Raw genomic sequence first — 14,563 nt, 5'->3', positions numbered from 1 at the left:
TTTTTGTGGTATGCGGGCCTCCCTCTGTTGTGGCCTCTCCCGTTGCGGAGCACAGGCTCCGGACGCGCAGGCCCAGCGGCCATGGCTCGCGGGCCCAGCCGCTCCGCGGCATGTGGGATCCTCCCAGACCGGGGCGCGAACCCGGTTCCCTTGCATCGGCAGGCGGACGCGCAACCACTGCACCACCAGGGAAGCCCCTGTAGGAGTTCTTTATATATTCTGGATATTAACCCCTTATCAGATATGTGATTTGCAAATATTTTCTCCCATTCTGTGGATGGCCTTTTCACTCTGTTGATAGTGTCCTTTGATGCATAAGAGCTTTGACTTTTTTATTTTAATAAATTTATTTATTTTATTATTTTATTTTATTTTATTTTTTGGCTGCGTTGCGTCTTTGTTGCTGCGCATGGCTTTTCTCTGGTTGCAGCGAGTGGGGGCTACTCTTCGTTGAGGTGTGCAGGCTTCTCATTGCGGTGGCTTTTCTTGTTGCGGATCATGGGCTCTAGGCGCATGGGCTTCAGTAGTTGTGGCATGCGGGCTCAGTAGTTGTGGCTCGCGGGCCCTAGAGCGCAGGCTCAGTAGTTGTGGCGCATGGGCTTAGTTGCTCCGTGGCATGTGGGATCTTCCTGGACCAGGGCTCGAACCCATTTCCCCTGCCTTGGCAGGTGGATTCTTAACCACTGCACCACCAGGGAAGCCCCAAAAGCTTTGACTTTTGATGTAGTCCACTTTATCTATTTTTTCTTTTGTTGCCTGTGCTTTTGGTATCATATCCCAGAAGTCACTGCCAAATCCAGTGTCACGAAACTTTCCCTCTATGTTTTCTTCTAAGAGTTTTATTGTTTTAGCTCTTACATTTAGGTCTTATATCCATTTTGAGTTAATTTTAAAATATGGTATAATATAAGGGTCCAATGTCATATCTACAACTTTTTTTTTTTTTTTTTTGCGGTACGCGGGCCTCTCACTGTGTGGCCTCTCCCGTTGTGGAGCACAGGCTCCGGACGCGCAGGCTCAGCGGCCATGGCTCACGGGCCCAGCCGCTCCGCGGCATGTGGGATCTTCCCGGACCGGGGCACGAACCCGTGTCCCCTGCATCGGCAGGCGGACTCTCAACCACTGCGCCACCAGGGAAGCCCTACAACTTTTTGAAATAGGAAAAAAAAAAAAAAGGAATTAGAGACCAACAGTAGGATTTTGAGATGTGGGGAAATAAATAATTTATCTTCCTAGGAAATTCATTCTCTCACCCATTCTTGCTCTGCCCTACAACTAGCCTCCACACAGTAGTCAGAATGATCTTTTGAGAAACATACATAAATCAAACCACATCACTCCCCTGCCTAAAAAGTGCAGCAATTTGTTCAGTGTCTGCCCCCTCCTTGAGACCATAAATTTCAAGAAGTCAGACTGTCATCTTTACTCCTATATCCGTTACTCAGTGCCTGGCACATACCAGCTGCTTGATTAATACCTGTTGGATGAGTGAACAAACCTCAGCTTATAATAAGCTCACATTCCTTGACTTTTTGGAATGTGGGGGAGGAAGGAAGTGGAGGAGGAAGGAAGGTAACAAGCATGGAGGGGCAGAATAGCAAAGTCATTACCAGGTGTTGGCACTAGACTTCCTGAGTTAAATACCAGCTCTGCCACTTAATGGCCATGTGACCTTGGGCAAAATCACTTCACCTCTTGTGTCTCAGTTTATGTTCTTTAAGGTATGGCAACGCATATTTGGATGATGAAAAGCAATTCAAAAAGGAGGAACAGGCTAAGAAGGGGTGAGATGTGGGGCTGAAAACAGGGGCAGGGAATTGATTACCTATACAGAGAGCAGTGAGACCCTTAGTCCCCCATCCCTTGTACCCTGCACAGCCAGGTGGCCACCCCTCCGCTCTGCAGGAGGTCAGGGTTTTTTCCTTGGAGAAGTTAACCTGGAGGAACTGAACTTGGGACCAGTAGACACAGAAAGGGTCAGAGTGAGATACCAAAGGAAAAAATGGAGGTTTCCCAGACCCCTTTTCCAGCTCTGCTACCAGAATCCTGACAGCCAGAAGTGTGCTCCCCAGGCAGGAAATGGGAGGATTCTCTTCTGAAGGCCCCAAAGAAGAGACTACAGACACTGATATTTAAATGTTCCTAGTGTAAAAGCCAGATCTTCATTCAATCCCCGTAGAATGAAGCACACCAGTTGACAGCCCCCCACCCCAAGAGCTATCAATTAGTTAATTAGTGCTTCACTCAAAGACCAACACTTTATAGTCACATATCACCGGATTTTTTTAAAAATTAATTTATTTATGTATTTTGGCTGTGTTGGGTCTTCGTTTCTGTGCGAGGGCTTTCTCTAGTTGTGGCAAGGGGGGGCCACTCTTCATCGCGGTGCGCGGGCCTCTCACTATCGCGGCCTCTCTTGTTGCGGAGCACAGGCTCCAGACGCGCAGGCTCAGTAGTTGTGGCTCACGGGCCTAGACGCTCCGTGGCATGTGGGATCCTCCCAGACCAGGGCTCGAACCCGTGTTCCCTGCATTAGCAGGCAGACTCTCAACCACTGCGCCACCAGGGAAGCCCACCTCACCGGATATTTGAAGGAAGTCTCCAGGATAAAAGAGGGAAAGCAGACAAATAAAGAAAAATGTTTGAAGCAGATAGACAATGCAGAGAGCAGAAAAAAATACAAAACAAAAATTATTAGTATCCTCAGAGAGAGTAGAGAAGATATTATATCCATGAAATAAGATGCTATAAATGCTATATAAAAAGGAACAATAAGAGAAGAAAGTGCACTGGGAAAATAAAACGTGAGAGACAAAACAAAGTTTAAAAAAGTCAGTAGAAAGGTTGAGAGGTAATGAAAAGGAAATTTCCCAGAAGATGTACCAAAAAGATGGAAAATAAAAAAGATAAGAAAATTAGATGATCAATCCAGGGGACCCGATATCTGACTACCAGATTGTCCAGGGATTCCAGAGAAAGCAGAGGGGAGGAAGTGATCAAAGAAATGATGAGAGGACATTGTATACTGAAGGGCATAAACCTCAGACTGAGAGGACCTAATAAAAATGAAAAAGAGCCATCCTAAGGCACATCATCACAAATGTCAGAATACTGGGAATAAAAAGAAGGTCCTAAAAGTTTCAGGGGTGGGGAGGACAGATTACATACAAAACATCAGGAATCAGAATCGTTTCAGATACCTCAGTGACAGCACTAGAAACTAGAAGATGAGGGAGCCATGCCTTCAATTTTCTGAGGGAAAATGATTTCCAATCTACTCTTTTATGTAGAATGAATGAAATCAGAAGTGAGGAGAGAAGAAAGACATTTTCAGACATGCAAGGGTGTAATATTTTTACTTCCCATGTGCCCTTTCTTAGGAAGTGACTAGAGGATATGCTCCACTAAAATAAGGGTATAAACCAAGATAAAAAGACTTGTAACCCAGGAAACAGGTGTGCAGCTTGTCTAGAAAGCAACCAGTCTCAGATTGAAAGGGGAGGAGGGAAGCTCCAGGAAGTGGATTCACTAGAAAAACAAAAGGAACTGATAGATTATGTGACTGCATGGAAAAGGCATTTTATGGATCTGCTGGAGTGTTTGAAGAGATTTATCGATATGTACCCAGAACTAAGCAAATGAAAAAAAGAGGCAATTATTAACTCCAGGAAAAATAAAAATCAGTACTAGAAAATAAATGTAACTATAGTATACCATTTGGCTCAGTGGACAGTATCTACAAAGTCATAAGAATGTAAACCCTGTGGGGCTTCCCTGGTGGCTTAGTGGTTAAGAATCCGCCTGTCAATGCAGGGGACATGGGTTCAAGCCCTGGTCGGGGAAGATCCCACATGCTGCAGAGCAACTAAGCCTGTGCACCACAACTACTGAACCTGCGCTCTAGAGCCTGCGAGCCACAACTACTGAGCCCGTGAGCCACAACTACTGCAGCCCGCACGCCTACAGCCCGTGCTCCACAACAAGAGAAGCCACTACAACGAGAAGCCTGCGCACCGCAATGAAGAGCAGCCCTCCCTCGCCGCAACTAGAGAAAGCCTGCGCACTGCAACGAAGACCCAACACAGCCTAAAATAAAAATTAAAAAAAAAAAGCTTAAAAGAAAAAAAATATATATAAACCCTGAAAAAAAGTAAACCTTGAATATCAATTTAGCTAAAATTTTTTTTTTTTTTTTTTTTTGGCAGTACTGGGGGTAGGAGTTTATTAATTAATTTATTTATTTTTGCTGTGTTGGGTCTTCGTTTCTGTGCGAGGGCTTTCTCTAGTTGTGGCAAGCGGGGGCCACTCTTCATCGCGGTGCGCGGGCCTCTCACTATCGCGGCCTCTCTTGTTGCGGAGCACAGGCTCCAGACGCGCAGGCTCAGTAGTTGTGGCTCACGGGCCTAGACGCTCCGTGGCATGTGGGATCCTCCCAGACCAGGGCTCGAACCCGTGTTCCCTGCATTAGCAGGCAGACTCTCAACCACTGCGCCACCAGGGAAGCCCACCTCACCGGATATTTGAAGGAAGTCTCCAGGATAAAAGAGGGAAAGCAGACAAATAAAGAAAAATGTTTGAAGCAGATAGACAATGCAGAGAGCAGAAAAAAATACAAAACAAAAATTATTAGTATCCTCAGAGAGAGTAGAGAAGATATTATATCCATGAAATAAGATGCTATAAATGCTATATAAAAAGGAACAATAAGAGAAGAAAGTGCACTGGGAAAATAAAACGTGAGAGACAAAACAAAGTTTAAAAAAGTCAGTAGAAAGGTTGAGAGGTAATGAAAAGGAAATTTCCCAGAAGATGTACCAAAAAGATGGAAAATAAAAAAGATAAGAAAATTAGATGATCAATCCAGGGGACCCGATATCTGACTACCAGATTGTCCAGGGATTCCAGAGAAAGCAGAGGGGAGGAAGTGATCAAAGAAATGATGAGAGGACATTGTATACTGAAGGGCATAAACCTCAGACTGAGAGGACCTAATAAAAATGAAAAAGAGCCATCCTAAGGCACATCATCACAAATGTCAGAATACTGGGAATAAAAAGAAGGTCCTAAAAGTTTCAGGGGTGGGGAGGACAGATTACATACAAAACATCAGGAATCAGAATTGTTTCAGATACCTCAGTGACAGCACTAGAAACTAGAAGATGAGGGAGCCATGCCTTCAATTTTCTGAGGGAAAATGATTTCCAATCTACTCTTTTATGTAGAATGAATGAAATCAGAAGTGAGGAGAGAAGAAAGACATTTTCAGACATGCAAGGGTGTAATATTTTTACTTCCCATGTGCCCTTTCTTAGGAAGTGACTAGAGGATATGCTCCACTAAAATAAGGGTATAAACCAAGATAAAAAGACTTGTAACCCAGGAAACAGGTGTGCAGCTTGTCTAGAAAGCAACCAGTCTCAGATTGAAAGGGGAGGAGGGAAGCTCCAGGAAGTGGATTCACTAGAAAAACAAAAGGAACTGATAGATTATGTGACTGCATGGAAAAGGCATTTTATGGATCTGCTGGAGTGTTTGAAGAGATTTATCGATATGTACCCAGAACTAAGCAAATGAAAAAAAGAGGCAATTATTAACTCCAGGAAAAATAAAAATCAGTACTAGAAAATAAATGTAACTATAGTATACCATTTGGCTCAGTGGACAGTATCTACAAAGTCATAAGAATGTAAACCCTGTGGGGCTTCCCTGGTGGCTTAGTGGTTAAGAATCCGCCTGTCAATGCAGGGGACATGGGTTCAAGCCCTGGTCGGGGAAGATCCCACATGCTGCAGAGCAACTAAGCCTGTGCACCACAACTACTGAACCTGCGCTCTAGAGCCTGCGAGCCACAACTACTGAGCCCGTGAGCCACAACTACTGCAGCCCGCACGCCTACAGCCCGTGCTCCACAACAAGAGAAGCCACTACAACGAGAAGCCTGCGCACCGCAATGAAGAGCAGCCCTCCCTCGCCGCAACTAGAGAAAGCCTGCGCACTGCAACGAAGACCCAACACAGCCTAAAATAAAAATTAAAAAAAAAAAGCTTAAAAGAAAAAAAATATATATAAACCCTGAAAAAAAGTAAACCTTGAATATCAATTTAGCTAAAATTTTTTTTTTTTTTTTTTTTTGGCAGTACGCGGGCCTCTCACTGTTGTGGCCTCTCCCGTTGCGGAGCACAGGCTCAGCGGCCAAGGCTCACGGGCCCAGCCGCTCCCCGGCATGTGGGATCTTCCCAGACCAGGGCACGAACCCGTGTCCCCTGCATCTGCAGGCGGACTCTCAACCACTGCGCCACCAGGGAAGCCCTAAAAAATTTTAAATTGTGGTAGAACTATATTGGGAGGATGGAGAGAGGAAGTTGTGTAGTGTAAGAGAGTTAATCCTCATCTACTATATTAGAGAGTTGTGGAGGATCTTAGTAGTGTTCACTAATATTTGGTTCTCCCTCCTTCTGGGCACATGAAAGACTACTTACTTCTCAGCCCCTTGCAATTGGGTGGGGCCATATAACTAGTTCTGGTCAGTCAGCTTCAGGTGAAAGTACTGTCTTGCAGCTAGAATGAAGCTTAGATGACCCTGTGGCTGTCGCTTCTCCCTCTGTGGTGACCAAAGAGGCCTTGGGTTAAGATAGCAGAGGCACAAGATGGAAGCAGGCTGGGATTGCCTCATGGAATATGGTTGTGCTGGAGACACTGGATGGATTCTGCAAGGGTAAGAAATAAAGCTTTTTTGTGTGTTAAGCCACTGAGATTTTGGGATTGTCTGTTACTGCTGCATAGCCTGGCTTAACCGAATACAAACTTCAACAGATACTGTCTAAAATAGATACATCAAGAAATAGACATTTAAGCATATTATTTAGAATTATGGAGACAATCACTAGAAAAATAATTTAAAACATTAAAAGTGGTTGCCTCTGGTGAGCAGGACAGAGAAGTGAGGATGGGGTAGGGCAGAGGGGCAAGTGTTTTCATTATAGTACTATAACACTAGGTAATTGTATTACACTGGCAGAAACCACATATATGCGGGTTGGAAGGATTCCTGCCAGACCATCACAGTGGCTGTCTCTGAGGAGGGAGGGCTTGCTAGAATGAACGAGCATCTGAGGGAACCACAGATGTGGCTGGATGTGATGGGCAGGCACAGTGGGAAAGGAGGCTACCCAGATGGAATGCCAGTGTGAGGAGTTTGGTTTTTATCCAGATGGCAGTGGGGAGCCATGGAAGGATTGTAAGCAGTAGAGTCGAATCTGCCTGCGAAAATCTACCTTTTCATGTGGAGGATGAAGTGTGGGGCAGGGAGCCTGCTGTGATGGTTCCCGTGAGAACTGAGGAGGCTTGGAGTAAGACATCTGTACCACAAATGGCTGTTGAGAGCCTGCTATTTGCCAGGTACCATTAGTAGGCCTGATGATACAGCAGGGAACGAGATGGGCAAAGTGCCCTGCCTTCAGGGAGCTTACGTGGGCGAGAGAGACAAAGGGAGAGAAAAGAAGATAAAGTCAGCTGGTGGTTCGTGCTGTGAAGAAGGATGAAGCAGCGTAAAGAGAGGGAAGAGAGGGCAGGGGGCTTCCCTGGTGGCGCAGTGGTTGAGAGTCCGCCTGCCGATGCAGGGGACACGGGTTCGTGCCCCGGTCCGGGAAGATCCCACATGCCGCGGAGCGGCTGGGCCCGTGAGCCATGGCCGCTGAGCCTGCGCGTCCGGAGCCTGTGCTCCGCAACGGGAGAGGCCACACAGTGAGAGGCCCGCGTACCGCAAAAAAATAAATAAATAAATAAATAAAATAAAGATAGAGAGGGCAGGGCAGCGTCTCTGAGGAGGAGATATTTGAATAGGGTCCTGAATTAAGTGAAGGAACAAGCCAGGCATAATTTGGAGGATGAGGGTTCCAGGCTGAGCGAGCAGCAGTCTGGAGGCCCTGCGGTGGGATGGGCTTGATGGGTGCAAGGAATAGCAGAGAGGCGGGGAGGGGGCGTGGGGGGCACATCCAGCAGGGGGAAGGTTCTGGGAGCTGAGACCCAAGAGGTGGTCAGGGCCAGTTTGTGGAATGTGGAGGAACTTCGGGGAGCCCCTACGGGGCTGAGAGCCAGAGAGTGGCAGGATTTGTCTGAGGAGGTGCGGAGGACGGGGCTTGACAGCCGGTGAGACGTGGGAGTCGAGAGGCCTCCCTCTCCCTCTGCTGGGGCCCCGCGTGCCAGAGTCGGCTGTGCCTCAGCCCTGCCTGGACCAGCTACAGCAGTTTCATCACCCACTTCCCAGCGTTCCAGCCCCCTCTGGGAGTTGAAGGATCCTTCCCAAATCAAAATAGCAGGCAAAGAACAGCCTCTGATTGTTCTGCGTAAAAGAAGTGAAATTAGACAAGTCAGCTGCGGGATTGAGGCGGCCTCCCACACAGCTGTTCCTGCACCCGCTGAAGGCAGACTTCCCGAGACTTGCAATTCTGCTGTCTCCGAGCAAAACTTTTTGCCTCTGCAGCCCAGGGCAGATAGTTATTTTGGGAGGGAGTGGGACAGATGCTGGCCCTGGAGGACATGAAGGAGTCAATTTTTTTTTTTAACCCAAAAAATCAGTCACTTCATGAAGGAACAGCCTTAGCTGATATCAGTTCGGTCAGTCATTCAAAACACACTGGGTGTGCTCATCCTGGGTGCCCCAGGCTCGGCATGGTGTCAGGGGGATTCTGGGCCGGAGGAGTAGAGGCACACAGCGTGCTTCCACCCTTGGTGGAGGGTGGAGAGAGCACTGTCTGGGAGCCGGGAGGTCCAAGTTCTCACCTTGGTTCTGCCGCTGTCGCTCTGTGACCTTGGGTCAGTTTCCCGTCTCTCCCCCGTGTGGGCTTTAGGCTACATACTGTTTCTCAAACTAAACTCCGTGAGAATCGTGTCTTTGTGTGTGTGTGTGTGTGTGTGTGTGTGTGTGTGTGTGTGTGTGTGTGTGGTGTCTTGTTAAAGATGAAGATTCCCGGGCCTGAATTCCAGAGATTAAGATTGAGAAGGGGACTTCCCTGGTGATCCAGTGGTTAAGACTCTGCGCTTCCAATGCGGGGGGCATGGGTTCGATCCCTGGTCGGGGAGCAAAGATCCCACATGCTGTGCATGGTCCCGCCTCCAAAGAAAAATATTGAGAAGGTCTGGGGTGGGGTCCAAGAATTTGCACTTCTCACAGGCTCTTCTGGTAATTCCTTTGGGAGTCCTTGGGCCACACGGTAGTAAAATCACTTCCCCTCAATCTCTCAGGGCTCTTCCTGCTCTGAAATTTGAGGAGTTGCTCATGCAACCCTTCCCTGGGTTTCTCAGATCATTCCAGGGGCATGAAAGGCATCCTTACCCCTGCCTCAGTGTGCGTGTGTTTCTGTGATGATCACACTGCATGGGGATGGTCTATTTCAGTGTATTTAGCCTCCTCCAGGCTATCCGGTGCCCAGCCCAGGCCCTGGTACAGAGGCGTTGTGACTATAAATGTTGGCCTGACAAGGGGTCAGCTGTAGTGCAGGCAGCTGGGCGGCAGCATAGAGCATGGAGGGACGTTGCAGAACTCTGGGTGCCCAGCTTGTTGCAGACATCTGGCTTGGACACCTGGGCTCATGCCCTGGGTCAGATGTGTGACTCTATCACCTGCTCCCCTTCCCCACAGCTGGGTGAGTCCAGCGACCTGGGGATAAGATGGTCTGGATGGGACGATAGACTGGGAGCCCTGGTCTACCATGGAGAATACCCAGGTAGTCTAAGGCCCCAGCCAGTTTGCCCTGGCTTCCTCGGAGCTGGCTAGTCATATTCCAAAAGGCCAGGTCAGTGGCAGAGGCCAGAGGGTCAGGTCACTCTGGTCTAGCCTCCAGCTTCATTCTTATATATGAAGAATAATAACAGCTATCACATACTGAGCACTTACCATGCTTTGAGCTCAGTGCTAAATGCTATATCATCTCATTAAACTTTATAACAACCCTATGAGGTTGGTAAAAGTATCACCCTTTTTTTTACAGTTATGGACACTGAGGCTTAGAGAATTCCAGTTACTAGTCTAGAGTCACTCAGCTAATAAATAGTAGAGGCAGAATTAGGACCTAGACTTGTTTTCCTCTGGAGCCCAGCTTTATCTTTAACCATATTGCTTAGAACCCCTGGGAAGATAAGGGTTTTTCCTCCAATACCTCCTGCCAAAGTTACCCCCTGCCAGAGAACTCCTTTTGCATCTGTTATAGTGGAAAGGAGTGATGCTGAATCAGATAGTTCAGGGTTCTAGTCCCACTTCTGCCCCTGACCTTTTGTGTGACCTTTGGCAAGTCATTTCCCCTCCCTGAGTTTCATGTGAAACTGAAATCTTTGAAATGGAAAAATTACAAATGCACTTCCTTTTAAGGTACACTAAGATGAAGACGGCCACCAACATCTACATCTTCAACCTGGCCTTGGCAGATGCACTGGCCACCAGCACACTGCCCTTCCAGAGTGCCAAGTACCTGATGGAGACGTGGCCCTTTGGGGAACTGCTCTGCAAGGTTGTGCTCTCCATCGACTACTACAATATGTTCACCAGCATCTTCACGCTCACCATGATGAGTGTCGACCGCTACATTGCCGTCTGCCACCCTGTCAAGGCCCTGGACTTACGCACACCTGCCAAGGCCAAGCTGATCAACATCTGCATCTGGGTCCTGGCCTCGGGTGTTGGTGTACCCATCATGGTCATGGCCGTGACCCGCCCCCGGGGTGAGTGAGGGAGGGAGCCTTGGTACAGGTCACTGACCACAGGAGGCAGCTCACGGGCCTCCGTGGGTTTGCAGGCCACTTACCAGGGTGGGTGTAAGTGGCTCACCAATGGAAGTATGGATTGCTGATCAATGAAAGTGTGGATGGCTGGCCAGTGGGACTGAATAGTCAACCAATGGGAATGTGAATGGTGGAGTGTTGTGAGGATGAATGACTGGTCAGTGGTCATATGGGGAGCTGGCCAAAGGAAGTTTATAAATGGGATTACAGATGGCTAGATGTGTGGATGACTGACCTTTAGGGAGATGGATGGATAGCCGGTGGGGTGAGGGTGTCACTGACCAGTGAGCAGTGCGGGCCACAAGATCTGCAATCCCATCCCAAATTCCCTTCCACCCCGTTGACCCAGATGACCAAAGCAAGGCCTAGAGAATGGGCTGCACAGAATGACAGGTGCGTTTTCTCAGAGTAAAATGGTAATTAGTACAGTAACCACCTGTATCAGTCAGGATGGCTTCTGTAACAATCTCCAAAGCTCCAAGGCTTAACACAGTAGAAGTTTCTCACTCACATCACAATCCAATGTGAGTAAGCGGAGGAGGGGCTCTATTCCACACAGTCATTCAGGGATCCAGGCTCCAAATGATGGTTTTGGATGCAGTGTGCTGGCATCTGGCCAGCAGATGAATATGGGAGTGGTGAGAAAGCACAACCACTTTTAAATGTCAGGGCGCATCTCTTCCTAGTGATGGCTGGTCACATGACCCCTACTTGATTTAAGTGGGAAAAGTAGTTTAGCAGGGTGCCAAAGACACTGGTCACTAACCTATCTGAGCCACACTGTATCATGGAGTGTTGAAAAGATTAAAGGAGGTTATATGTGTAAAAGACTTAGGACAAGGCCTGGCTCATTGTCAAGGCCCAATAAGTAGCAGCTATCAGAATGATTAAGCCTGTGAGATAGACAAGGCAGGGACTCCTACTTCCATAGGACTGAAAGAAAACAGAATCAGAGAGGTCAGGTGGTTTACTTAGGGTCACATAGCCACACATTTGGTAGAATCTGGCCTAGAACCCAAGATTCCTGCCCCCATATCTGTTGCTCCTTTTGGCTGCTGGGGTGAAGGTCTGTGTTGTGGTAGGAGAGGGAACAGGCTTGGTGGGAGGTTTCTCGGCCACTCTCCACTCTCACAAGGGTAGAGCTCCTGGTGCCTTATATAGTCTCTGTGTGATTAGACTTGACTCACCAGCTGGGCCCCATTCCTCACTGTCAGCCTTCAGTTTACAGGCCATTAACTGCAGCCCTCCTGGGGCCAGGCCAGATGGGCCCCCTCATCCCCAACCCCCCAACACACACATTCTCTTACACATACACATACACTCCCCCAGTGTGTGTCATTGGCACTCAGTTCTGTAAGCCACTTGCTGTGTGACCTTGGACAAGTGCTGTTCCTCTTTGCGCCTGCTTCTGCCATCTGTACAATGAAGTCCTTGGGTTCAGTCATTGGTGGGGGTCCTGCCAGCCTGATGTCCTGTGGACCCAATCTGTCTGTGGATCCCAGCCCTTTTCTTACAACTCTCAGGCTCCAAGTCCACTGGGTGGGTCCTCAGATTCCAGAATCCCAAGAGGTCCTGGAAGTCCCCTGGGCCAGCCTCAGCCCTGTATCTGAATCCCATAACATCCCCTGAGGTGCTCATCCAGCCCAAGCCCACACTCCCGGAACAGGGAGCTCATTCCATCCTGGGTGCCCCTCTTATCTTTGGACAAGTGTGGCAGTCAGAAAGTTCTTGACATTAAGCTGATATCTGCCTCCTTGGCCCTAGCTCTGACCCCCGGACTCCCACACATTTCTGCTTCTCGGCCCTGTGAGTGCACCAAGTGCTTGAACCCCACTGTGCTAAATGCTTTCCATGCCATGGCCCATTTAATCCTCACAACAACCCTATGAGTTTAGGTACTGTTGTTAGTCCCATTTTATGGGAGCTCTGGTAGAGGTTCAATAACTTGCCCAAGGCCACATCACACAGCAGGGCCTGAGTCCTGCTCTTAACTCATGCTCTCTAAGTCAATCCTAGCAATATTTTCCCCATTGGAGCTACTTTGGAAATGTGTGGGGCATTTTCAGTTATCATAATGACTGTCATTTAGTGGGCTTGGGCTAAATTATATCATTATCATTATATCACTGCTGCCCATGTACACAGAGGCTGATAAAGGGACTGGGAGAGAATATAGAAAGCAGACCTCCTAGGTTAGGGCCAATCCTGCTGAGGTCTTGAAGGATGAGTAGGAGTTCACCAAGTGCAGAAGTGATGGAGGACATTCCGGGTAGAAGAATCACCTTGAGTTAAGGCCAGGAGGAGGGAGTGGGGCTTGACTAAGCCGAGAAGGGTGGGCGAGCAGGGAGACAAGGTCCTCAGGCCCACGAGCCCCTCACCCAGTCTTTCCTTGTTTCCCCGGCCCAGACGGGGCAGTGGTGTGCATGCTCCAGTTCCCCAGCCCCAGCTGGTACTGGGACACGGTGACCAAGATCTGCGTGTTCCTCTTCGCCTTCGTTGTGCCCATCCTCGTCATCACCGTCTGCTACGGCCTCATGCTGCTGCGCCTGCGCAGCGTGCGCCTGCTCTCTGGCTCCAAGGAGAAGGACCGCAGTCTGCGGCGCATCACGCGCATGGTGCTAGTGGTGGTGGGCGCCTTCGTGGTGTGCTGGGCCCCCATCCACATCTTCGTCATCGTCTGGACGCTGGTGGACATCGACCGCCGCGACCCGCTCGTGGTGGCCGCGCTGCACCTGTGCATCGCGCTCGGTTACGCCAACAGCAGCCTCAACCCCGTGCTCTACGCCTTCCTCGACGAGAACTTCAAGCGCTGCTTCCGCCAGCTCTGCCGCACGCCCTGCGGCCGCCCGGAACCCGGCAGCTTCGGCCGCAACCGCGAAGCCACGGCCCGCGATCGGGTCACCGCCTGCACCCTGTCCGACGGTCCCGGCGGTGGCGCCGCCGCCTGACCCCGCCAGGCCGGCCCGCCGCGCGCCCCTCCGGAGTGACCCGGCGGCGGTCATGCCGAGTTCTAATGGGGGCGGGGCCCACGACGCGGAGTGGGGCGGAAGGGAGCCTCTGGTCTGGAGATGGGGCCCCTGCAGTGGGGTGGACCTCTGGTCTGGGGAAGGCGGGTGGCGGGGCGGGGGGAGGATGGTGGGGCGGTGCCTCTAGGCTGAGCTCAAGGTCAAAGACTTTGGGTTGGGCTGGGGAAGCTAGCGAGCCTAGGGGAGTGGGACCTGTTGCTCTAGGATTGGGCGGCTAAACGGGGGCCCCCGCGCGGGGGGCGGGGCCTTAACCTCGAGACAGCCAGGGGTTCTAATTGCAGCTGGGCTTGCAGGAATTGGGGTCTGGCCTGAGACTGGGCCCAGGACCAAGGAGGGGAAGTGGTGAGGACGGTGGAATTGAGCTTCAAGATTGAGTCTCTGTGTGGTGGGGAGGGGCCCCTTCTGGGGGTGAGTCGAAGGACAGGACAGCGAGGCTGCGTCTACAGTTCCAGACTGGGCCATGAGATAGGGCCTGTGTGCAGGGCATGGGGCCTCAATTTGCGGTAGAGTACCAACCCCGAGTTCCAGAAAGAGGCGGGGCTTGCTGAGGTCCAGGTCCAACTTGGCATCTTTATAAACAAAGAGAAAATAAAATAGAGAGAAACACTCTACCTTTTCTCTCCTTGACAGTCGTTTCCCTGGAATGGGCAGGGATGCCCCGCATCGAAGTAGTGTCTCCAGCACTGTGTCCCTGTGAGGCTTGGGATGAGACAGTGGAGCAAGGACAGAGGCTCCAGGATAGGGTAGCAGGACAGCGCCTC

General features: G+C 49.8%; 1 protein-coding gene across 1 annotated transcript in view; it reads left to right on the top strand.

Annotated features, from left to right (window-relative positions):
- OPRD1 (opioid receptor delta 1) overlaps positions 1–13,724 on the top strand; it is a 38,879-nt gene extending 25,155 nt beyond the window's left edge. The window contains exons 2-3 of the mRNA XM_024125424.1: positions 10,367–10,716; positions 13,183–13,724. Coding sequence (XP_023981192.1) covers positions 10,367–10,716; positions 13,183–13,724 — 892 coding nt within the window. The remainder of the gene's footprint in view (positions 1–10,366; positions 10,717–13,182) is intronic.
- Positions 13,725–14,563: the final 839 nt, after the last annotated feature.

Source organism: Physeter macrocephalus, chromosome 3 (assembly GCF_002837175.3).
Source record: "Physeter macrocephalus isolate SW-GA chromosome 3, ASM283717v5, whole genome shotgun sequence".
NCBI lineage: Eukaryota > Metazoa > Chordata > Mammalia > Artiodactyla > Physeteridae > Physeter > Physeter macrocephalus.
This window is presented reverse-complemented; position numbering and strand designations above follow the sequence as displayed.